The 25,387-nt window shown below is 42.0% G+C and overlaps 3 protein-coding genes across 8 annotated transcripts; 1 reads left to right on the top strand and 2 right to left on the bottom strand.

Moving 5' to 3' along the window:
* Window positions 1–118: 118 nt before the first annotated feature.
* LOC110494459 (protein PHTF1) lies at window positions 119–7,876 on the bottom strand. Of its 6 annotated transcripts, none has more exons than XR_002469277.3 (17): window positions 7,524–7,876; window positions 6,883–6,995; window positions 6,735–6,791; window positions 6,561–6,630; window positions 6,294–6,452; window positions 5,993–6,173; window positions 5,627–5,744; window positions 5,212–5,376; window positions 4,893–5,126; window positions 4,677–4,805; window positions 4,211–4,480; window positions 3,995–4,126; window positions 3,788–3,874; window positions 3,441–3,596; window positions 1,662–2,211; window positions 1,392–1,517; window positions 119–1,214 (listed from the first exon to the last, which is right to left on the bottom strand). XR_002469277.3 is itself a non-coding variant. In XM_021569532.3 (17 exons), the coding sequence occupies exons 2-17, from the start codon at window positions 6,910–6,912 to the stop codon at window positions 1,194–1,196; spliced, it is 2,031 nt and encodes a 676-aa protein (XP_021425207.1). In that variant the 5' UTR covers window positions 6,913–6,995; window positions 7,622–7,876; the 3' UTR covers window positions 119–1,193. The 6 variants fall into 6 exon arrangements, 2 of the variants coding, with proteins under 2 accessions (XP_021425207.1, XP_021425206.1); XR_016488014.1 differs by having other exon boundaries at window positions 7,622–7,850; XM_021569532.3 differs by having other exon boundaries at window positions 2,116–2,211; window positions 7,622–7,876.
* A 77-nt stretch (window positions 7,877–7,953) lies between these two features.
* Window positions 7,954–11,544, bottom strand: ora1 (olfactory receptor class A related 1). The gene has a single exon (XM_021570507.3). The coding sequence runs from the start codon at window positions 9,280–9,282 to the stop codon at window positions 8,326–8,328; it is 957 nt and encodes a 318-aa protein (XP_021426182.1). The 5' UTR covers window positions 9,283–11,544; the 3' UTR covers window positions 7,954–8,325.
* A 3,977-nt stretch (window positions 11,545–15,521) lies between these two features.
* ora2 (olfactory receptor class A related 2) lies at window positions 15,522–18,337 on the top strand. The gene is made up of 2 exons (XM_021569534.3): window positions 15,522–15,735; window positions 15,838–18,337. Exons 1-2 carry the CDS (start codon window positions 15,660–15,662, stop codon window positions 16,794–16,796), a joined length of 1,035 nt encoding a protein of 344 aa, XP_021425209.1. The 5' UTR covers window positions 15,522–15,659; the 3' UTR covers window positions 16,797–18,337.
* Window positions 18,338–25,387: the final 7,050 nt, after the last annotated feature.

Here is a 25,387-nt window from a genome sequence, read left to right on the forward strand (position 1 = left end):
CAGTAAAATACTACTCGAGTAAAAGTCTAAAAGTATTTGGCTTTAAATATACTTAAGTTTCAAAAGTAAATGTAATTGCTAAAATATGCTTAAGTATCAAAAGTAAAAGTAGAATTCATTGAACCGGACTGCACTTTTTTAATTTATGGACAGCCAGGGGCACACTTCAACATTCAGACATAATTTACAAACGAATCATGTATGTTTAGTAAGTCTGTAGTTCTTTAAAGTATTTTTTACTTAATATACACAGTTATGTAATGTACTTATGTAGGCAGTGGAAGTGAGAAAATTATGTGCACTGACCAGACAGCAGTAATAAAATAATTGTAAAATAATAAAATATTTATTATCAAAGGAAATAAAACGTAACCTAATTTATAGCCTATTAACATTTGTTTTTATCAAACTACACTATCTGTGAATAGTTGCTTAGCAGAACATAATGGTCTTCAGTATTAAGGTCATTATGGCGGTCCAAATGTTACAATCTATGTGTACTATTATGTCAGTAATGAAATGAAATAATGACAAACCCCAAATAAATAAAGCCCCAATAAAAGCTACAGCACGTTGCCCTTAAAATATCACAAAATTGGTTTAGAGTAGAGTTAAATATTTCCTATAAAACAAAGCAATTAATCAATTTAGTTCAGTAACCAATTTTGAAGATCTGTATTAACATTTTTCATCTTAAAAGTATTTTACGCTGTCTAACAGCCGACCGAGTACATGTCAAACGACGCTGGAATGTCAAATTCTTTCATAACAGTTTGTTCATTCTTGTTTCCTATTCCATCCTTTCTCCACGTCTTGAAATGGTTCACATTCAAATGGTCAACATATTTCTCAGTGTTCAGAAGGCACCCATTGGCTACTGTTTCTCAGAGTAAGAACCAGGAAGTGGCCAGGTCCAGGTCTTGGCACTGGAACTGGAACTGCTACAGCAGATCAGTTCAGGCTACAATGATTCCGTAGCCAGGGATGTGTGTATCATTGATTGTAAAGAGCTCATGCTTGTGTATGACCACAATGGTATTGTGTAATTTAAAGTTCAATGTTTCTGGGAAGGCACAGAGATGCATAGGCGATCACTCAGTAGGTTTGCACACTTTGCACAGATTGCCAGCTGTGGATGGTAGGAGTTGGCAGAGTCTCCAGTATCCAACAGTTAGTGGTTTAGCAAGTTCACATTAAGGCTTAATCTTCCACAGCTGTAAGAGAGACAACAAAGAGGGCACATTTAAAAACCCAGCATATATACTCACTTTTGGAAGTTAATGCACATGTGCCAGGAGGAAAACAACTCTGACAAAGGTGAAGATTCACTGTATCGCAAAAATATTAGTGTTAAGCAACAGCATTGTAGGATTAGAAGTGTCTCCACTCACTCTGATGTTGAAACCGAGCAGGTCGCTGACCACAGCGGAGACTGCAGACAAGATGACCACGCGTGTGATGTTATAGATGAGAGGGTTCACAGTCAGCCCCAGCAGTCGGAAGGGGGTGTCAAGCTCCTGTAAAAGGGTTGGTATGAAATCCAGTCAGAGATGCTTTCACTGCACGTTATGCTGAATAAACAACTACCAGCCCAGTAGATTTTTTTTTATTTCTTATGATACATTTTTTTGACCCCCTTTTTCTCCCAAATTGGTAGTTACAGTCTTGTCCCATCGCTGAAACTTCCGTACGGACTCGGGAGAGGTGAAGGTGGAGTGCCGTGCGTCCTCCGAAACACAACCCCGTCAAGCCGCACTGCTTCTTGACACAATGTCGCTTAACCCGGAAGCCAGCCACACCAATGTGTCGGAGGAAACACCTGGTGACCGTACACCTGGCGACCGTGTCACTGTGCATGCGTCTGGGAGGACATCCTGGCCGGCCAAACCCTCCCCAAACCCGGACGACGCTGGGCCAATTATGCGTCGCCTCATGGATCTCCCAGTTGCGGCCGGCTGTGATACAGCCCGGTATCAAACCTGGATCTGTAGTAACGCAGCTAGCACTGCGATGCAGTTCCTTAGACCGCTGTGTTACTCGGGAGGCCTCTCAGCCCAGTAGATTTGACTAAAGTCAAAAAAGTCATGATGGGTTGAAGTTGAGAGACATCCTTACTTTCATTAGTTTTGTTGCAAGCTTCAGAACATTGTTCACTATGTTCAAATTTTCTTTCTTGTTGGGCTTCTTTTCCATCTTAAGATACAAGTTGATCTGAAATAAGAAAATAATTGAGAGGGAGATGTATTAAAGTTTTTGCTTCAATAGAGTTGTAGCATAGATTTTTGTATCATACTTTTATTCTGAAACTATATTGAGTCATTATTACTGACAGTACTCTTTAAGACTTTTATTGCAAAGCACTTAATTATTCCCAGAAGGCACCTGTGCATGTCCAGAGGGAAAGAGAAGAGCTTTGATGTTGATGTGAATCCTACTTGGCTGCGTTCTTGTGATCGGAGAACTACTTTACCCGTTGTAACCGTGTGACCCACACGTCCTCCAGAGGAGATTGAATATAATATCCATGATCAAGAAATGAAGGTCGCAGAGGTGCTTGGTGTAGCTAGTATTAGCAATGTGTTTCTCCATCCAAGGCAGTGAACTATGGTGCATGTCTCAGCTAACACACGTTGGTGTGAGTGGACTGTTTCGGTAAACGTGTCCAAAGAGGACATTTGAAACATCACTAGCTTAATATCATAGCACATCTATGTTAAAGTAGTGAACACTCAACGGACATCATGCATTCATTGGCCAAAAACAACATCAATCAAGTTCTCTCAAACATCAAAAGAGACACGCACATGCATTTCACTACTGCATTGAACTACCCCATTGTTTCTAGAAGCTTCTCCACGTGGAATACCCAGTTGTAGCTGGCTGTGCAACACATTTGGCAGAAAATTGTTTTCATCAGATGACAACAGAAGGGTAACACTATTTGCTAGCAGCCACACAAGTAAGTTAGCTTACAATGAAAAAGCAAGGTATTTTTTGCAAAAATGATGCATGGCCATATTTCTAATGTTTATCACAAAAATAATATAGCCGCCTACATTTCCTGAAGTTTTGTTTGAAGTTAATCTTGCATTTTAACTTGCTACCAGAGAAAAACTAGACCGGAGGAAAGTACCAGAGAAAAGTAGCCTACATCAGTCAGAACGCTGTCTAGTGATCCAATGACAAGAGCAAAGATATTTCATCCGAGTGTAGAAGTGCAACTGATGCACGAAATTAGACCTTTTCCATTCATGATTTGGAGCGAACCCTGACTGAAGCCGAGCAGAATTTACAAGAAGAAGCATTTTAAAATCTGTGTTTATAAAATGCAGCAGATCTTTTTTTCTATCTTTCCCTTTCTGCATAAAAAATGCAGAATCCTGTGTTAATGCGAACCCTGATTGTGTGTGTGTGTGTGTGTGTATAGCAGGGGGCCTTACCTGTTCGGTAAGCAGCACTGACACGTTGCTGTATTTACAGTTGGTCTCGGAGCCCAGGGTGGCCAGGCGGAGCAGGAAGAGGATGAGAGAAGAACCCCACACCATGAGCTCCCAGTTGGTCTCAGAGTCCAGGAATGTGTGGTGACTGTTTAGGAGCTGGCAGTTAGATATAGAAAATGAGTACTCATTATCTTAAATCTATTCTGTTTATACAGGTAGGAGCTTAACAAATGCACATTCAGTCTTACAACAGGTATTTTTTTATGTGGATGGTAAATCATGGTGTGTTTACTGGAATCTTGTGTATTTATCAAACAAAGTATACTCTTTTTATAGATATGTCTGACCTGTGTACACAAGATGAAGGCGATAGAAAGGGCCAGGAGGAATATGGAGGAGACGATGACATCAACAGAACGCTGGGGCCCACGTCTCTGTGGTTATGAGGAAAAAATATTTGGGGACATTTCAATGAGGGCAGGGGCTTCATCCTCCCCTAGTGGCAAAACCATACGCTGAAGTAAAGGCATCTGAGTAGTGAGAAGAACTCAGACCTTGAGGAAGGAGCGGAGCGACAGCCACATCTTAATGTTCTGCACATTCTTCAGCCTGAAGTGGGGGATTTCCGACTTTTTGGCCTTTCGTGCTGATGTGATGTGGTTGAAGAGTTTGGCGAAAACAAGCCTCTGTTGAAAGAGAAACAGCCACACCATTTACAGCGTATTCATTGTGTTGTAGTGAGTCTACAACAGTGGGACTAACATGCGGACCTGTTTGTAGGTCCTCTCTGCCACACACATCATGAAGAAGAAGAGGCCTGTAAGGCAGAGCCTCTCCACAGTGGTGATGAAGAGGAAGGCGTAGGTCTTGGCGTCGGGTGGCCCCACCGCCATGACAGCCAGCTCAGCCAGAGACAGGGAACTCAGGCGTGTCATGTCCAGCCGCTGTGCCAGGCGGAAGCCAAAGGGAAGCAGCACCAGTGTGGCAGTGACCAACCCCCCCAGGGCTAGGTAACCCATGCCCTGCTCCACCACCTTCACCTACAGAGAAGATATCACCTCTGTTAGGAGGACAGAGTTATGGGGCACAGAGTACAGAGCCAGTATGGTGTTTCTATTTAAGAAACCCATTCCAGCCCTAAAGCATTACACACCAGCATTCACTCTGTATTGAACGTGTGTTAATTGTACCAAAATGGCATCAGTGAGTGTAATGAAGTGGTCATAGGAGGTGTACCCGTGTGAGGATGATCCCACTGATCTCCAGTACTGACATGTCTGCTTTCTTGCACTCCCCCTGCTCCCAGATGATGGCACTGACCCGGTCTCTGGATGGGTGGCACGCCTGCAGCCACGATAGTTGGCCCTGTGAGGAGAAAAAGTTGGTGTGCTGATATACTAAGCCTTTTTGAGGTTACATATTAGTTGACAGGGTATGGTGGTGTAGACCCACCTGCTGTAGGTTCTCATCATCACTGCTGAGAGTGGTGGAAGGGGGAAGAGTCAGGCCAGGGCAGTACCGCCCCTCCCCCTCACTGCTGCCAGTGGAAGCGGAGTCAGGCCCTTGAAGAAGATCCTCCCACATAGTATCATCTGTGTCAGAAGCCGGGCGCGAGCCCTCGATCCTCAGGTGCTCCACTTCACGAGGGTTCACCTTAGTGTCCTTGGCACCTCCACTACTTTCCTCCTGTGCAAATAATAGGACTGGTCAAACTAAATGTCCACCTTTCACTCAGGCTACAAAGAGCAGGACTCACTGTCTTAGGGTTTACCTCAGGTGGTGAGGGATTTGAGAAGGAGTGAAGGTGTCTCTTCCTGAGGACAGTGGTAGGTGTTGGTCCAGCTACACTAGTGGGTGGTTTTGCTTCCTTATCATCCTCTTCCTCCTCACTGGAAAGCTCATCAGAGGCCCCAAAGCCTGACTTTCTCTGATTTGTCTGGACAACATCAAAAACAGAAATAGAATTATCTGGATAAAACAGCAAATCCAGTGTCCCAAAATGTAAATCACAGACAAAAACCCAGCCTTACAACCCTCTATACAAGTTTGCTAAGGCAACACAAAGGAAACAAATGTTGACATTTGAATAAAAGGAAAAACTGGAACTCTGTTAATGACTGCTTGACTCAAACAGTCATTGTTTTATGATTAGGTAAAGGATCTGATCATTGTTTGTTTGGCCTTACCCTTCTCTCCTCTGATCTGTACAACCTTTGGTTTTCCTCCAGCTGCCAAAGCTGCAGCTCAGTGTCACTGTCGTTCCCCTGTCCCTCTGTCCTCTTTAATCCTTTACCCTTCCTTAGCCTGAATGAAGGGTGAGAAAATAAGGGAACATGTAATACAGTGTGGGAGCAGTTTGCGCAAGTGTATAAAAGGGTGTGTACGAACAGCATGTGTGTGAGCACCATGTGTGTGAGCACCATGTGTGTGAGCACCATGTTTGTGAACAGCATGTTTGTGAACAGCATGTGTGTGTGTGTTAGCAGTGTGTGTGTGTTAGCAGTGTGTGTGTGTTAGCAGTGTGTGTGTGTTACTGGCAATAAGAACCATACCTCCTCCTGCGTGCAGGGCTGGTGCTGCTGCTGCTGACAGGACTGACTGAAGGGCTCCGGTTGGACTCTGTGGACACTATCTGGCAGTGCACTGTCCCCAGCAATAACATAAGACACATAGGCCCCAACTGCTCACTAGCACTGGCTGCAGGAACCTCCACGTACAACATTGCTGCTGCCACTACAGAGAGAAAACCATTAATATACTATTTAGGGGACTGAGAGTTACAGACCCATTTAGGGTCCACAGCATACATCTGCATCATTCCTAAAGTAACGTTAAGGTGAGAGGTGAGTTTACCTTGCATGAAGTAGAGCAACAGGATACAGGTAGAGATGGACCTGGAGGTCACCTGGATCCACCACTGGAAGAAGAAGGGGAAGAGGAGCACCCTGACCAGGCCCTTACGGGTCAACGCCGTCCATGGACTATCGGGCTTGGCCTTGCCGAATGTAGACCCTGAAAAAGAAGAGAGACAATCTATAGCGTTGCATGCACCATATCCATCCAATAAGCAAATAGTGCAAATGAGCATACATATACACCTTGTAATAAATGGATACTCACCTCTTACTAAATCAACATCAATGAGGTCTGGCTTGACATGACCGGACCTCTTTGGTTTACAGTCCATGCCCTGTGTGAGAGACAGTTATCTTTCTAACAAATACTGATCACATATGACATTAATCTAATTGCTAGTGAAATATGAGCATATTAGACCAAACATCATGAACTTACATTAAGTTCAGCCTGTTCCAGAGACTTCTCCCAAACCTGCTGATCATATGCACCGATCTGTTGACACATGGACACACTTCAGTTTTATTATACCATGTAAGGGATTTTAGACCCTCATTACATTGTCAGTAAGTCCAGCATGTCTTACCTTCTCTTGATACCATGCTATTCTCGCCATTGTCTTATGATTGTGGTGAACACTCAGTGTCAGGTCATTTCAGAGGGGACACAGGGACAGATAAGATCTGGCTGCAACCCAGGCTTGTGTAACAACAAAAACAAAGAAGAGAACATTAGAGATGAAGCAAAAACAATGACATTGTGGAGTACAATGGGCCTTTCCACAACATGTTCACTCAATACCAGAAATTACCACTGCTAGCTAATTGTAGCTTACTGTAGCACGTCATTGTGCTGCATGTACAATTGTAACCCCCATTACAAAAAATAACTATATAGAAATTCAACTCATCTCAACTTAGCCCAAAGGATAATGTGGTTGAAGATAGGTGATACAATTGTTCAATTGTGTTCAGGTGAAACTCTGTACTAGTGATCATTCTAAAAACAGCCAGTAAAACCATCATCCCAGAGCAGTATCATCAAGCGGGATGTCGCAGTGTGATTTTCAAACTAGCTCTGCTTCGCCATCATTCATGCAAACTCGGCTATACTTTTCAACTCGTACAAAACACGTTGGAACTTGCCACCATTCAAAATAGGTAAACAGACTCGTGCCACATTTACATTATATAGATTAGAAACAAGTAACGTTAGCAAGCTAGCTACCATTAAACAAAGAGTTATCTCGCCAGCTCTTCTTCAGCCCAGGAGTGGCGCGCGGCTCGACGACGTAAACTATCCAGTTAACGTGAGCAGCATCTCACCTGTAGGGATTGCAATGATTTATGAGTAACTCTCTTTTACTGCAGTTATCAAAACGATTTCACCAATCGTTGCTATCAGTTGTATTTGAAGTCGAATTCCCAGGAATGCACACCGAAACAACTATTTTTAGGCTCTTGCACTTCCTTTTTCCGGGTTGATCGGAGCCTGCTTGTTTGTTGACATTTCTGTCAGAACTGTCAAATCTGTGCAGCCAACCGCTGCGCGTGTGGCCTGTGGAAACTCCACATTCCAATGGAAAACCTGTGACAGCTAGAGCGTACTCTACAATAAAATATATGCGTATGGAATACAGTAAAAAGCTACATAGAACAGAATAGAAAATATTTTTTTTATTATTTTTTTGTAAATATTATGTTCATTTCCATTGCATTTCATATAGCTATTTAAAAAAAAAAAAAAGTATAGCTGGACGACATTGTTGTATTTTATGCTACTGTATTTGCAGTCTATCTTCACAGTTCCTGCTTGTCCAATATAATGATAATATAGTTTCAAACCTCAGGTCAGACTAGTTCAATCTAAAATCCTGAAAACGGTCAATAATTTACACAAATAAATAAAATGCCTATAACAAGTAGGCTACATATGCATAATCACACAAATTAATCACAGCAAAACCCTCCATGAGGAATTAATAGCCCCAGAAAAAGAAAATAAATCTGCCCAGAATTTTGGGAGCATTTTACATCTTGTCATTGGAGTCCTGTGTGTCGACTGATGGCTGCTCTTGGTCAGCTGCCACGCACACCAACTTACTCTTGACCTTCTTATTGGAGCTGATGATGAAAAAGGGGCTGAGACAGGCATAACAGGAGGAGAAGAAGATCTTCATGTCAGCTACCACTGGAGACACCTTATCTACCGTCAGCATGTAAATCCAGATGATATTGTCTATGCCGAAGAATACAACATACAACACCACCAGGGTGATCACTGTCTTGGCAGCCCTAGTCTCAGCTCCTCCACCCTGGGATGATCGTCGGATGCTTCTCACCTGGCGGCTGTGACGGTGGAGGAGGAGAAGGATGTAGCCACTGGACCACAACATGAGCCCCACAAAGACAAAGTCCCGTGTAGAGACAACCACTCCATTGATCTTGTAGAACAGCCTGTCCCTGAAGTCCACATGGCAGAAGCCCAGGTTGAGGGTGAAGGCAGGCACCGTGCCGTTGCGAGGGGCAATAGAGAAAAGTGGAGCTGCGAAGCATACAGCCATGTTGAAGAGCCACAGCCCTGCGATGGTGGGCACGATGAGCTTAGGAAGCCGGGCCTTAAGCCTGGACAAACAGGGTCCACCTGCAGGGGCGATGGTCACTGCCTGGAACACACTGAGCATACAGGTGATGCACACTGACAGAGCCCGGGTGATGCGGTAAGTGTAGATGACCACCTTGCAGCCCGGGTCATTCAGCAGGTCACGCAGGCCAAACACAGTCATAGTCTGGGGGACGCAGCGGGTGAGGAGCAGCAGCAGGTCAACGAAGGCTAGGTGGCAGAGAATTATGTCCACAGGCTGGAGTCGGTACTCAGAGTAGACGACCTGGGTGTAGGCCAGCAGCACCAGGGTGTTCCCCAGGAACCCTAACCCTGTTTGCAACAGGAAGGACACCCCTTTAATGGTGACACAGAGATCCAACATGACACTTAACTTGGGTACCACACTGAAGAATAGAGACAGAAAATGAAGTTTGTTAAACAGATTTATGAATACACCAACTGTGAACAAATGTTACTTATTGCACTCTCTATTAGACTAGGATTGCAGAAGCATATTCTTACCTGCAACTATTGATAAAGAAGCATGAACACAGTATTGAGCATTCATTGTGGTTAATTGCCCCTGTCATTTCAATATATAGCATGTTCTAGTCTGTGGGGACTATTAGGGGACAACATTAGAACACTCACCCCACCCCTCCTAAAGATGTAAGAACCACTACAATATGTAAACAAGAATAAGAACAACTCTACATTGTTTTGATGGCAGCAATCAATGGCCATATTCTATTGGAACTTAAATTAAAGAAAAAAAAAGTAATAATTTGGCAAAACTAGTCAAGGGGTAAGATTCAGTCTTCGTGTTCCCATACCCCAGCAGAGGTTTTTGTTATTGTTGATGTAAAAGCAGCTTGATGAAGCTATTAGGAAGTCATTTAGAGGGTTTTAACATGCACAGCTGGCCCCTTACACTGCTCTCCTCTGTTATCTCCTGTCCTGGGAGTATGTCACCTTGGCACACAGCAGCACAGGTCATTATCCAGCAATAACAGATGTCTGTTCTAATTGGGAGCAATGGGAGAGTAACCTTATATTCTGATGTTCTATTCTCTATTCTTAATACTGCTTTATTCACCTACACTCTTAGAAAAAAAGGGTTCCAAAAGGGTTCTTTGCAGAGGGATAAGATTCTACCAAGAACCGTTTTGATCAGAAGAACCCTTTTTGGAAGACAAGGGTTCTTTGTAAGGCAAAGGCTTCTACAGAGAACCTTTAATATCCGAAGAACCGTTTTTGGAAGAAAGGGTCCTTTGATGATTCTTTGGAAGGCAATACGGATTCTTTGGAAGGCAAGAAGGGTTCTACATAAAAGCATATATAATATTTCCCAGCATGTTCTATTGCAGTGAGATTTTCAAAATTCTTAGTGTAATATGTGTTTTTGCATTTACATTGATTGGTTAATACATTTTTTGCCACACAAAGATAAATAACATACAGTTTTCTAAACTAATACAATCGGTTGGATTTATTTCACCCATTACTGAGATGTTTGTTCCAGGTTAGGTGAATGAGGTAGTCTCAGTATTCAATATTCCCTACCTGGCAGTCATACTGAATGCAGGTTGAGGGTGATTAACAATTTCACTTGTTGGATATCCTAACTATGGCTGGATTCCAATAGGAATTACATATCACTTTGCAAGCCAGCATAATGTGACTTGCAGGCCTGATGTGGCCAGTAAACCTGTGTTAGGGTATAACTAGGCCTTCAAAGAAAGGCCTTATGATACACAGTATATAATGTATTGCCATAGATAATAACATTTTAAAGGCAAATAAGGCTGGTGGAATCGTTCATAGTGGGTTCTAGAAATAACCATATACAGTGATTTTTTTGAAGAACCCTACACAGAGGGTTCTAGATAGAACCATCTGTAAAGGGTTCTACCCAGCACCAAAAGGGTTAACCTATGGGGACAAACCAAAGAACCCTGTATGGTTCTACTTAGAGTTTTCCAAAACAATCATCCTGTTCCACCAATACTCTTCTGCACTATGCAATCCAGACAGTGTACATTTGTAATTAAGTGTTGCTCCAATAATGTGTCATTTAGACTGCACAGCCCTTTGACTAATAGTCAAACTTAGAAGAAAGTCAACCAATACTAAAGAATCCTTGATAAAGGTGAAGGTGACATTTTAATTTAATTTGCTAAACACATCCTGGAAGCACTCTCTGGGTTACATAATGTAAAGGTGTTATTTCCCCATGTGTGTATCAAAACGTTTATATGAGTACAGGACTAATTAAAGAGCATGCTCATGCATGTTCTTCTCTGGGGATTTGATCATGTGTTCCGAGTCAGTGAGCAGATGGTTTTAATGTGTTTCCTCCAAAGACCAGACCCCCCCCCCCCCCCCCGCTTCTAATTACTTTATTGACTTATTATTCATTGCCTCAAAGAGGTTGTCACAAACTAGAGATGACTGTTGAAAATCTCTAAAAGCTACTCTGTTCACCAAGTTATTTACTCTCCTGTCCTATTTCTTCTGCCACCCTACTCGTATCCCCATCGCTCTCTGTGGGAGACATTATGTCTTATTAAAGACTAATGAGGAGGGGTAGAGGTGTACACTAATATGTATACACTCCTTGGAGTGGGATCCACTTACAGGAAGATATATTTTTTTATTAACTTCTTATGTGTTTTGATAGAGCATGGTGTCTTGCTTCAGCATCACTTTCATCTCTGACAGAGGTGACAATGACAGTGAGACGTCAATGACATCAATAACAACATACAGGAACTCAAGTCCTTCTGTTCACCTGACTTAGAATTCCTCACAATCAAATGTCGACGGCATTATCTACCAAGAGAATTCTCTTCAATTATAATCACAGCCGCATATATCCCCCCCCAAGCAGACACATCGATGGCCCTGAACAATCTTTATTTGACTCTATGTAAACTGGAAACCACATATCCTGAGGCTGCATTCATTGTAGCTGGGGATTTTAACAAGGCTAATCTGAAAACAAGACTCTCTAAATTCTATCAGCATATCGATTGTGCAACCAGGGCTGGTAAAACCCTGGATCATTGTTATTCTAACTTTATTCTAACGACGCATATAAGGCCCTCCCCCGCCCTCCTTTCAGAAAAGCTGACCACGACTCCATTTTGTTGCTCCTGCCTATAGACAGAGACTAAAACAGGAAGCTCCCGCGCTCAGGTCTGTTCAATGTTGGTCCGACCAATCAGATTCCACGCTTAAAGATTGCTTCGATCACGTGGATTGGGATATGTTCCGCATTGCGTTAAACAACATTGACGAATACACTGATTGGGTGAGCGAGTTTATTAGCAAGTGCATCGGAGATGTCGTACCCACAGCAACTATTAAAACATTCCCAAACCAGAAACCGTGGATTGATGGCAGCATTCTCCCGAAACTGAAAGCAAGAACCACTGCTTTTAATCAGGACCGGAAACATGACCGAATACAAACAGTGTAGCTATTCCCTCCACAAGGCAATCAAACAAGCTAAGCGTCAGTACAGAGACAAAGTAGAGTCGCAATTCAACGGCTCAGGCACAAGATGTATGTGGCAGGGTCTACAGTCAATCACGGATTACAAAAGGAAAACCAGCCCTGACGCGGACCAGGGTGTCTTGCTCCCAGACAGACTAAAAAACGTATTTGCTTGCTTTGAGGACAATACAGTGCCAATGACATGGCCCGCTACCAAAACCTGCGGTCTCTCATTCACTGCAGCTGACATGAGTAAAACATTTAAATGTGTTAACCCTCGCAAGGGCATCTCCAGACGCCTGGAGCATGCGCAGACCAGCTGGCTTGTGTGTTTACGGATATATTCAATCAATCCTTATCCCAGTCTGCTGTTCCCACATGCTTCAAGAGGGCCACCATTGTCCCTGTTCCCAAGAAAGCTAAGGTAACTGAGCTAAATGACTACCGCCCCGTAGCACTCACTTCCGTCATCATGAAGTTCTTTGAGAGACTAGTCAAGGAAAATATCACCTCCACCCTACCTGACACCCTAGACCCACTCCAATTTGCTTACCGCCCCAATAGGTCCACAGACGACGCAACCGCAACCACACTGCACACTCCCCTAACCCATCTGGACAAGAGGAATACATGTACCTATGTGAGAATGCTGTTCATTGACTACAGCTCAGCATTTAACACCACAGTACCCTCCAAACTCGTCATCAAGCTCGAGACCCTGGGTCTCGACCCCGCCCTGTTACCCCGCTGAGGGCCCCACAAGGGTGCATTCTGAGCCCTCTCCTGTTCTCCCTGTTCACCCACGACTGCGTGGCCATGCATGCCTCCAACTCAATCATCAAGTTTGCAGACGACACTACAGTGGTAGGCTTGATTACCAACAACGACGAGACGGCCTACAGGGAGGAGGTGAGGGCCCTCGGAGTGTGGTGTCAGGAAAATAACCTCACACTCAACATCAACAAAACAAAGGAAATGATCGTGGACTTCAGGAAACAGCAGAGGGAGCACCCCCCTATCCATATTGACGGGACAGTAGTGGAGAGGGTAGTAAGTTTTAAGTTCCGTCGGCGTACACATCACGGAAAAACTTCATTGGTCCACCCACACAGACAGCGTGGTGAAGAAGGCGCAGCAGCGCCTCTTCAACCTCAGGAGGCTGAAGAAATTTGGCTTGTCACCAAAAGCACTCACAAACTTTTACAGATGCACAATCGAGAGCATCCTGTCGGGCTGTATCACCGCCTGGTATGGCAACTGCTCCGCCCACAACCGTAAGACTCTCCAGAGGGTAGTGAGGTCTGCACAACGCATCACCGGGGGCAAACTACCTGCCCTCCAGGACACCTACACCACCAGATGTCACAGGAAGGCCATAAAGATCATCAAGGACAACAACCACCCGAGCCACTGCCTGTTCCCTCCGCTATCATTCAGAAGGCGAGGTCAGTACAGGTCCATCAAAGCAGGGACCGAGGGACTGAAAAACAGCTTCTATCTCAAGGCCACCAGACTGTTAAACAGCCACCACTAACATTGAGTGGCTGCTGCCAACATACTGACTCAACTCCAGCCACTTTAATAATGGAAAAATGTATGTAAAAAATGTATCACTAGCCACTTTAAACAATGCCAGTTAATATAATGTTTACATACCCTACATTACTCATCTCATATGTATATACTGTACTCGATACCATCTACTGCATCTTGCCTATGCCATTCATATTCTTCCTTTCTTTACACTTGTGTGTAGAAGGTAGTTGTTGTGAAATTGTTAGGTTAGATTACTCGTTGGTTATTGCTGCATTGTCGGAACTAGAAGCACAAGCATTTCGCTACACTCGCATTAACATCTGCTAACCATGTGTATGTGACAAATAAAATTTGATTTGATTTGAAACATGCTCTTTGTTTCACTTGTTACTCATTTCATTACAAGCATCAATCACAAGTAAAACAAACCACACAGTGCTCATATATTATGTCACGTTCTGACCATAGTTCTTTTGTGTTTTCCTTGTTTTAGTGTTGGTCAGGACCTGAGCTGGGTGGGAATTCTATGTGTGTCTAGTTTGTCTGTTTCTATGTATGGCCTGATATGGTTCTCAATCAGAGGCAGGTGTTAGTCATTGTCTCTGATTGGGAACCATATTTAGGTAGCTTGTTTTGTGTTGGGGTTTGTGGGTGGTTGTTCCCTGTCTTTGTGTGCTCTGCACTAGATAGGACTGTTTTTTTTTTTTTTTTTTTTTGGCCACGTTTGTTATTTTGTATTTGTGTAGTGTTATCGTCTTTTATTAAACTCGAACTACACTGCATTTTGGTCCTCTCCTTCCACGGAAGAAAGCCATTACACATTATTTCTCAGTTTGGTATAACCATTTTACTCCTAGGTCAGATCTTTTTTAATAGAGTACCACAGTATGAGTCATAATACCCATAAAACCCCAGGGGTCAAACAAGGAAATGGTTCCAATTGTTTTTCCGCCATTAATTTTTCCCGTAGGGGATTTTAGAAACACTTAGAAGGACTGTGTTTTGTGTAGGCTTACCCTGGTGTCAGCTAGAGATAACGTGCAGGGATTTGTAGTCTTACATGATGTCTACTTTGATGCTAGCATTTTTAAATCAGAGTAAATAGAGCCTGAATACAATTGCTAAAACTCACTTTGACCGGGAGAGATTGACATGGTTATCAAAACGTCACGCCAGGGTAAGCCTACAGAACAGACATTATTTGAAGTGTTTCTAAAAATTCCCTATGGTGGAAAAACAATTGGATCCATTTCCCTGTTTGACCGCTAGGTTTTGTGTGTATTATTACACCTCCACTCTGGGGCTCTATGGCAAAAATTATACACTTATCTATCTTGTCACATCTTTCTCCATAGGGGGGCACTGTAGCCTTGTTAGTCCTTAGCTGGACCATAGCAGAAAGCAATTCAAAGGAACCATAGAAATAGAGCAATAGATCTAGTCCATGAGTATTGAAAGTGACCGGTCTGGCTGGGAATGCATTGAGCCCATTGAGATACTTCTTGAGACCTACAGTATATTTCCATTCTGGCTGACTGTCCTCAGTCCTAATCATATGTTTTGGTGCCATATGGACACAGCTGGAAAATATGCAGTCATCTGTATTGATATCAGGTAATTGGAGGGAGACTGAAAAGCAGCCTAAAGTCAGTGGACCATGCTGATCACTCCCTACGGCTACTGAACCACTCTAGGAGTATAAGAATACGAGGAAACTCACTAGACATGGGGACTTTGGTCTGTTTTACAAACAGACTTGTGATCTACAGACTCCAACTGCATCATAAAGCATACCCCTCAGGTAAGATAACTGATGAATGCAATGGCCTTCTGAGATGATTGAATATATTGACAAATACTGATACGCCTATGACATATATTTTCATATCCTTCATCCCTGCAGCCATGGAATCAGAGGAGGTGGTCCGGGGAATGCTGTACCTGTCTCTCACTGTGGTTGGAGTTCCAGGAAACACTGCTGTCATCGTGGCATTCCTCCTGGCACTGTACCAGGAGCATCAGCTTCTTCCTGCTGACGCCATTGTGCTACACCTGGCCTGTGCCAACCTGCTGGTGGTAAGCGTGCGCTGTCTGCTGGAGACCCTGGCCACCTTCCGCCTGGTCAACATCTTCGGGGATACGGGCTGCCAGGGGGTGATCTTTGTCTACCGTACGTCTCGCTCCCTCTCCATCTGGCTCACCTTTGTGCTGAGTGCCTACCAGTGCCTGAGCATCGCTACTCCCGGCTCCCGCTGGGCCTCCATCCGTGTCCTGGTGGCTCGCTACCTGGCAGTGATCTTCCTCACCCTTTGGGTCATCAATACCTCCATGAGCTCGGCATCCATAGCCTTCTCCCTGGGCTCCCGGAATGACTCGGTCAACATGCAGCACAGCATTAATGTTCAATTCTGCTATGTTCGCTTTCCTACTATGCAGTCCAAACAGGTGAACGGGGCTGTCCAGGTAGGGAGGGACGTGGTACCTATGGGCATGATGACCCTGGCCAGTCTGGTCATCCTTTTGTTCCTGTACCGCTACAGCCAGCAGGTGAAGGGACTCCGCAGCAGCTCTGGGGCCAGCGGTGGGGCAGAGCAGCGGGCGGCTAAGGCTGTAGTTGCCTTGGTGACCCTGTATGTGGTCCTCTATGGGGTGGATAATGGACTGTGGGTATACACCCTCACCGTGACGAAGACCATGAACTCCTCACTGATCTCAGACCTGCGCATATTCTTCTCGTCGCTGTATGCAGCGCTCAGCCCCCTGGTGATCATAGCCACCAACAGGAAGGTGAACAGCAGGCTGAGGTGTGTGGTGCAGGAGAGGCCCGTTCAGGACAAAGTCACTACACTATCTACTGTGTGAGTTAGGGACTTATTGTAGTAAGATGGTAAAAAAGATGAAGAATGTTGATTATCAATTAATTACGTTGCTATTAGAATATAGAGTGGAAAACACATAGACCTAACATTGTACATTGTTAAAGGCGTGGCAAATGTATCTTGACGTCTTGTACTCACATTTTTTAAGAAGACTTTTCTTCTGTTTAATATTGTTTAATATACTGTATAAAGTTAATGTTTGAGCTGTGTGGATTATTATGTGGGAAAGTTGGTGGCAAGCTTAGATTGATGGAACTCAAAGGTCATGAAACCAATATATTGCTACAAATGTGCCTAGAACATGCCTACAAATTTTAAAATGAGCATCACAAGTAGTGTTTGAGCCTTTTCTGTCAAAGTCCTATTAGTGAAATTGCCATGATATTAATCATTCCATATTTGTCCTGTTATCGCTTTGTTTGTTCATTCATTATGCTCCTTCATCTTAATGCGATGGAAACATTATAACTGGATGACTAACAGCACACTATAGCTGTCAAATGACTTCCAGCAGTCTCTTTCATTGTTATTAACGATTTGAATGAGATCTGTGAAGCGTCACACTGCTAATGAAGGTAGTTAATTGCACCACAGAGACCCAGGTACAGTCGCATGAGAAAACCAACTCTCTTTAGAACAAGAAAGATTCACTCTGAATATAAATATCTGATGTACATGTGAAAAGGATGGTTTTCATTTCTAGGTCAAACAATAAAGATGAGACTACTAAGATAATAGTATATGATTGGTTGACATAAATGTAGACATTTCCATCAAATTAGATGTTAGATTAAGTTGCATGAGCCTTTATACCCTTGATTGACTGACTTGCTAGGGGTGATATTTGCCATTTGCATGTAGTTATATTCCACTTCCGGAATACAAGGGCTGAGTAAAATGGACTAGGAGGGGTGGGGTTAGGGGTGTCTGTATGACAACTTCAAAACCTCATGATTTATGTACAAAGAGTGAGTCATGAGTCATCAAATTGCAATTACTACAAACATTGTGTTCTTTGTAAGGGCTTTGAATTGTGTATACCCTAGCCACATATACTCTAATTTTGTGTGTTGGATGCAACTTGTTTTTTTTAGATGCATTTTTAGCAGTAGAGTATGGCAGGTCACAAAACTGCCATGAATGTATAATGTTAATGAACAAAAATCTGACCTTGCCCACCATGTTCGTGTAGAGATTGCAACTGTGTCATACACCAATCGACATTCCTTAAATCTAATGCAGGAAATAAAACGTTATTCATGTTTGCACCTCTCTGTTAGGCTTTTACTGATCTATGTAAAAAAAAAAAATTGTTTCTGTCATAATGCTGTATCATAATCTGTAGCAACATACACTATGTCTGCAGTACAATGGTCAAAACTATATTTCGAACAGGGCTAGATCTTGTCTGTAAATTCAGGTAAAATTCAGCTAAGTTACTGATTTGAGTCAAGATTCAGAGTAAAGAATCCAACTCTCCAAGTATTTTCTCTTGATGATAAACTCCATGTTTCTTACTCTTCATACCACTGAAATCTGATTGGTTCATGACACAGACTCCGGTGGAATGAAGGATAGAATGCATGGATAATTCCAGTCAGCCTATGGGTCTTTTCCTTCATTCGCCCCAATTCAAAGCAGAGTACTCCTTGGATCCTTGTCAGAAAACAAATCACAAAGTTAGTCAAAATGGAACATTAGACACTGAGGAAAAACTGAGGAGTGAAGAATTACGTACAGTTCACTCCATGTGTCTGTGTATTGTGTGTGGGCCTCTGTGTAGGTGTGCCAGCCTCTCACGGCACAAGATGCAACCTGCTCCTGTACTGTTCCATTCCTTCAGTGTGTTCCAGGCCCTGGTGAATGCCTTATCCCTGTTAGACATATGTAGAGGTGGGGCTTAAGCCTCTGTGGCCCAGAATCCCATTGTTTTTTATGTAATGATTTTTACTTTTGCAATACTGAGTGGAATATGAGATTTCAATATCACGACTGCTACCTATCAATCAAATGGTTGAAGGTTTGGGTCACTGCATACCCTGTTTTAACATCGATACCGGAAGTCTCCAATCTGACTCACCTTACTGGAGATTGACTTTTCAACTCTTGGTTCTCGTTTGATCCATATCTAAAAACAAAACAAAACACAAATATCAAACATCAAGTTTCATCAAAATAAAACATATTTTTGATTTTATTTCTGAGTAATCATTGAAGGTAAACAAAAAGTAAAGACGATGTCTCCGAAAAGTTTCTGTAAATTTCCTTTGAAAGGTAAATTAAACGAAGTAGTCCAGATCAATCCTTTTCCTGAAGTGCCTGATGTCAGCCTCATTGTCTTTTCACCTGCCCTAAATAGAGGCATTTTAGCTTACAGCATGGACCAATGGCATTGCAGCAAAAAGAGCATGCCTCGCCCCCTCTATCTTAAAGGGATACTTCGGGATTTTTGCAATTAAGTCCTTTATTTACTTCTCCAGAGTCTCACGTTAGTGCAATTGCTAACTAGCGTTAGCACAATGACTATCAGTCTATGGGATCAGTTGTCCCTGTAGTCTTCCAGTCATTGCGCTAATGCTAATTAGCATTGGCTTGTGAATCTACCTCTAACTTCCTTAATATTGAACACAGAAACATGAAAATGGTATCAATGGTATTCATTGCCAAAATCCCGAAGTATCCCTTTAATACTGGTCCACACCCTAATATAGCCCTTGTGGACAAATTCTGAATGACAGAACAGAACTTATCCCATCCCTTGAGAAACTAAAACTATTCCACCAACAAACACCCAACATTATTCAGCAGTATTGTTCCACATCCATTTTCACAATTCAGCATAAGAAATGATAATGAAAAATGATCATACTCAAAGTATAAACAATCAATAACTGTTGAAATGGATGAACCATTTTGGCTTTATTCTATTATTATTCTAGGTCAACACAGTAGTATGTTTAATAGCTTTGTCTTTGGCTGTTCTATGCTTGACAACAATCTACCGATGTGAGTTGTGCATTCTTTGGCAGAAATTCTATGGAAATGTGGGATATCATCAAAATACCCTCCTCCCAATCCTCCCCCTCCTCCCCTTCCTTACATTCTCACCAGAGTGGAGTCTGTTTGGACACGTTGGCCAAGGAATTTGCTCACTTTCTGGGTGACTGCAACTATGGAAGAAAACATGGAGATAAAAAGGAAACTTAATGCAGGAAATCTGTATGCAAAATAACAGTATTTTAATGGTCACAGTTAGCCCCCAGAATAATGCAAAATCCGTTGTGTTTGATACAAGAAAAACACCATGTATGTTACAGTCCATAAGTGATGTTACACTATGACATTACTTGTGAATAACATTTATGATTAAGATATTGCAGTTCACATGTTGTGAGAGCAATATGTTATTAAGACTTCCTGTATAAAACAGGTACAATTTATGTTAACCAGAACAGCTATTTGGACATCCCAGTTCCAGGGAGAGGTCATTGTTTCAACATGCCTGGAATTCTACAGTGCAGGAAAGGAGTAGCACTTGTATATTCTGCTCCCTGCCTGAATGAGAACCTTTTTAATTCTGTGATACCAGATCTCATTTCAACATGAATGTGTTCTGATGTATTTTGACTTCATACCATGTTTAAATGTATTCACAGCACTATTCTAGAGTCCTGAATAGCGCATTGTGGTCTTTCATGCAAGATTCTCTAAACAATAGTGAGATTGACACGTCTTCATGTTCAGCCTTGAAACATGTTTAAGTTTGTGATTCGAGTACACATTTGAAGACAAAGGTTGCACTCAGTGGAAAGAGAACCTGACACTCTGAGAGGAGCAGAATGACACACTATGAGCAGTAGAACACTGTTTGTTTATACAACTATTTGATGAAAGCATATTACTGTGATCCAGTTGAGGAAATGAAATGTCAGAGGAGCCCCTGGGTGAAGCAGGTCACATAGTAGATAGGGGTATGGGGAGTTACAGGAGCCCCCTGAGGGCCCGGGGCCAGCCACAGCCACAGTCTCTGTTAGAGTCTCCTCCCAGCCTACACTTTCAGGTAAAATATGTGTTGCTTTGTCTGGACTTGCACAACATTCAAGGTTGGCTGCAATCTCCCCAGCAACACATTCAATCAGGAGATTTGATTTGATTTTATTAGGATCTCTTTTAATCCTCATTAGGACTAATCTTCCAAGAGTCCTTAAACATTAAAATACAATTTATAATACTATCACATTTTGACATATTATTTTCACATGGTTACAAACAGACATAATACGCTGACATATTGACCAGATAAATAATCCTTCATCTATCATAGTCCCGCACAACCTTCCAATTTATTATATTTAAATGGTTCTAAAGAATTGTTAGAATTTATTAATTAAAAGGTTTCTGGTTTTCTCAGATATATTATTCAATTTCTTTATTGCTCTAAATCGATATGTTATTTTGCTTATTTCTCTTTTCTATCTGGACAACACATAGATAGAGGACAATCTATTCCTAATATTTACTCTTACCAGCTGAATACTGTTGTGAATAGAGTTTGGCCATTTTAAATTGTGTACATTGTGAAATAAAATAAGCAGGTTTTTTAAATTATCTTGTTGATTGATGACCAACCAAGAGCATTGAGCATGACTACAACAGAAGAACCATATCTCCACCTTTAAAACAATCCTTGCTGCTTTGTTCTGTGCAATCTGCAGCCTCCTAATTTCACTTGCTGATGCATGTCCCCAGACCATAGAACAGTAGTTCACCTGACTCCCAATTAATGCTTGGGTTGTTTGCTTAAGAATATTTTCCGGTAAATATTTAGCTATCCTTCTGATCATGAATTCAGTTTTTAAATGTTTTTTTTTTTTTAACATAGATTAGTTATTTGAGACGTCCATGATTAGCAGTTGTCTAGCTGCACCCCTAGTAGTTTTGTTTCTGCCACTTCCTCAAGTTGTACTCCTCTCATACTTAACTGTATCCCATGCTGTGTTGGCCTATTCCTGGTGGAACAGACCAACATAACCTTGATTTTCGAGGTGTTCAAAACAAGTTTGTACCAGCAAACCGACTCCCTGATATTTTGCAGATCTACTTGTAGAGCTTTCTGTACCTGTTGAATCGATTGGCTTGCTGTATAAATTGTAGTTTCATCTGAAAATATACTAGCTTGAGTTTCAGATAATGCATAAGGAAGGTTGTTGGTATATATTAAAGTAAAGAAGTGGCACAAGGCAGCTGCCCTGCGGTATTCCACAGTTTAAAGCATGAGGGGAATCAAACAACCCATTGACATAGGTGGACTGTTTCCTGTCAGTTAGATATGACTGTACCAAATTCAATGCTGCCTCCTTAAACCCATAATGCAAGAATATTGATTAAATTATTTCATGATCCACTAAATCAAATGCTGCACTAAAATCTAAAAATAGTACACCCACAAACCTACCATTATCCATTGCATTGAGCCACTAGTCAGTCATGTCAACCAATGCAGTGGTGGTGGGATTGTTTTGTGATAAGCATGCTGATTGGCTGAAATCAGATAATTTTTTTCCCATGAACTCCCATATTTGTCTACTCACAATACCCTCCAACATCTTACTGAGGGAAGAGAGCAGACTAATTGGTCGACTATTGGCAGGAGTAATGGGTTCTTTGTTGTCTTTCATGATTGGACACAGTTTAGCATGCTTCCATACATTTGCACCTTTTCCAGTGACCAATTAAATATGTATTTCAGTGGAGCTGCAATCTGGGGAGCAGCACAGTGAAGTAAAACATTTCCATAAGATCGTAACTTGTAGATTTACCATCGGGTAATGACTTCAATAGGTTTAACACCTCCTCTAATGACACAATTTGTAGACTAAAATAGCTGTTTTTTTTGCTCATAATATGATCATCAATCCATTGGACAATAGATTGTTTGGAAGAATGGGTGTTTACATTCCTGCCCTATAAATTCATTTTCTTTGTAACAATATCAGCAAAATGATTGGCAATATCAGCCAGTTTTGTTATTGTCCTCCAGTCAACATCCACACTAGATGGGCATGTTGAAATAGATGTATCAAGTAAGCCCTTAACTCTATTCCATACCTTTTCAGAATAATTTCTACAATCAATAAAAACATTTTTGTAAAATACATTTTTTTTCTTCCGATTTTTTTAAACTGCATAATTAAGTAGTGTTCTACAATTATGTTCATCAATTTCTTTTGCCATATTTCTTTGAGAAAAGAGTGCAGCTTTGAGTTTCACCTGTAGCCAACACATTGCTTAATGGCCAATATTGTACAAGCTAAGACATAATAGGAGGTGGGGATGCAAAGCAGAACCCAATCATGAGGCAAGAAGACACTTTGTGACAACTGGTGACAATCCAAGCTGGTATTAGTGTAGATGAACACATCTCACATAAAACATGTGAATTGATTTGGCAGAAAAATATACTTTGATTTGCTGCGTCAGTTCCATTGTCGTCAATTATTTAGAAACGTGAAGTGAAATCCATCATTATCTAGAAGCTGATCTAAATACATTAGGCTGTCAGTTTGCAAAGATTAATTCCTCTGATGAAAACCAATGAGCCAATCCAGTGCCCTCCCTTGGGGGAGACCATGGCTGTGCTGTGTGCTCCCTGAATACAAAAACCTAGCTCCAATATTCTAATCTCATTTAATGATTGTGGTTAAGAGCTGAAGGCTGAAGCTGAGGGAGGGTTGATTGTAACTCCTGAGGGACTGAGTCTGACCCTGGTTAGTTGATTTCGGATTAGGATGTCACCTCATCTTTCTTTTGGCAATGACACATAAGAGCCACAGCCTGACAGCACGGTCAAAAGTTCAAAATGTAGGCAACACAGTGTTTCACCACGGCAATACATTTGTTGAGAAAAATAGCCATAAAATACAGTATGCTCTTGAACACAAGTAAAGCTGTTATAGAGGCTAGTTGTACAGAAACAGGTTATCACATACAGTACTAGGTTGTGTTAATGTGGTCCCCTGGCCACCCCTTCTTCTCTTTCAATCCACAGAGGTGGAATTTTCCACATGGGAGCTCCATAGACCACTGTGGAATGTAGACAAGACGGAACACGATCTCGGGGTGTGCTGCCTCTCCTGAATCCTGCCAGTGAAGTATTGTGTTGTAGTTTAGTAATTTACTGGTGGACATCATCTCCGGTTCCCGGGAGACTCCTTCCCCCAAGGGGTGGTCATTTACTATGACTGTAGGCTACATCTTCTCAACACTGACTCGTTGCTCAGAGGGTCTTACAGTGATAGATGGTTATCTCTGCCTTGGAGCAGAACTTGTAAAGTTATACAACATGGGCAGGGCATGTGCTGACATAACAACATCCGCAGAGCTCTCTATTTCCCATCCTCCACCACACCTATAGCTAAATGAATTGCTTACATGGCACATGAGTAGAAAATAAAAGTACAGAAAGGGCAGACCTTTTAGAAACAGTAGAATCCCAGATTCTAAACTAAATCCCCTTAAAAGACAAAAATGTGATCACTGAGCTGCATGTCATGTCCATGCATTGGCACAACAAGACAATTCTTGCCAACATTGAACCTTTTACCCCAGTGGGATAAATCAGGGTCACACAGAGTGTTTCTTGGTAGTATAAATAAATCTACTTTGAAAACGAAAGTATACACCTTACACACATGCTTATGGGCTTACAAAAAAGAAGATACCTGTACTGTGTTAAATATAGAGTTGAAATCTATTCAATTCTGAGTTTGTATCCCAACATTAGACTTTATATACATCACAGAAGACAGAAATATAACACAAATGTTTGACATAGAAACCCTGTATTTCTTGTGTTTTTCAATTTGTTATAATGTTAATTAATTATGAAATTATGAAAAATACTAATAACATTCCACCCATGAGGCCACTAGGACATTTGACTGCAGGAAATAGCTACAACATGAGGCACTAGTAGACTTCAACTGGAAAATCTGTCTAGGCCATTACATTTTTCCTCCAGTGAGATTCTTTGAGAATCAGAAGAGGGCTCTTGATCTTCCCAGAGCTAAGCGCAGATAAAACCAATGGAAAAGTGCTTTTGTGTAAAGCATGGGAATATTTTGTCAGGATGGCATAGCTGCACAAAAATAAGGCTTCTCCCATGGGGGTGGTGATATTACAGTTACATACACTCTTATAAATATGCTATCTAGAACCTGAAAGGGTTCTTTGGCTGTCCCCATAAGAGAACCCTTTGAAGAACTCTTTTTGGTTCCATGTAGGACCCTTTTCACAGAGGGTTCTTCATGGAACCAAAAAGGGTTCTCCCTGGAACCGAAAAGGGTTCTACTATGGGGACAGCCAAATAACCTTTCTGGAACCCTTTTTTCAAAGAGTGTATACACACAGTGTGGAACCAGACCAGCATGAGTGATATAGAGCTTTGATTCTTCATAGAAAGTGTTTTAAATCACAGGAGCAATTACTTTAATATGAATACATAGTAATCATTGTGGAGGGTACAGGTACTGTATGCCAGGGGTTTACAAATGTTCTTGCCCAGGGTTCCCCTGA

This window comes from Oncorhynchus mykiss, chromosome 17, assembly GCF_057628025.1.
Source record: "Oncorhynchus mykiss isolate SJ-2025 chromosome 17, ASM5762802v1, whole genome shotgun sequence".
In the NCBI taxonomy this organism is placed as follows: domain Eukaryota; kingdom Metazoa; phylum Chordata; class Actinopteri; order Salmoniformes; family Salmonidae; genus Oncorhynchus; species Oncorhynchus mykiss.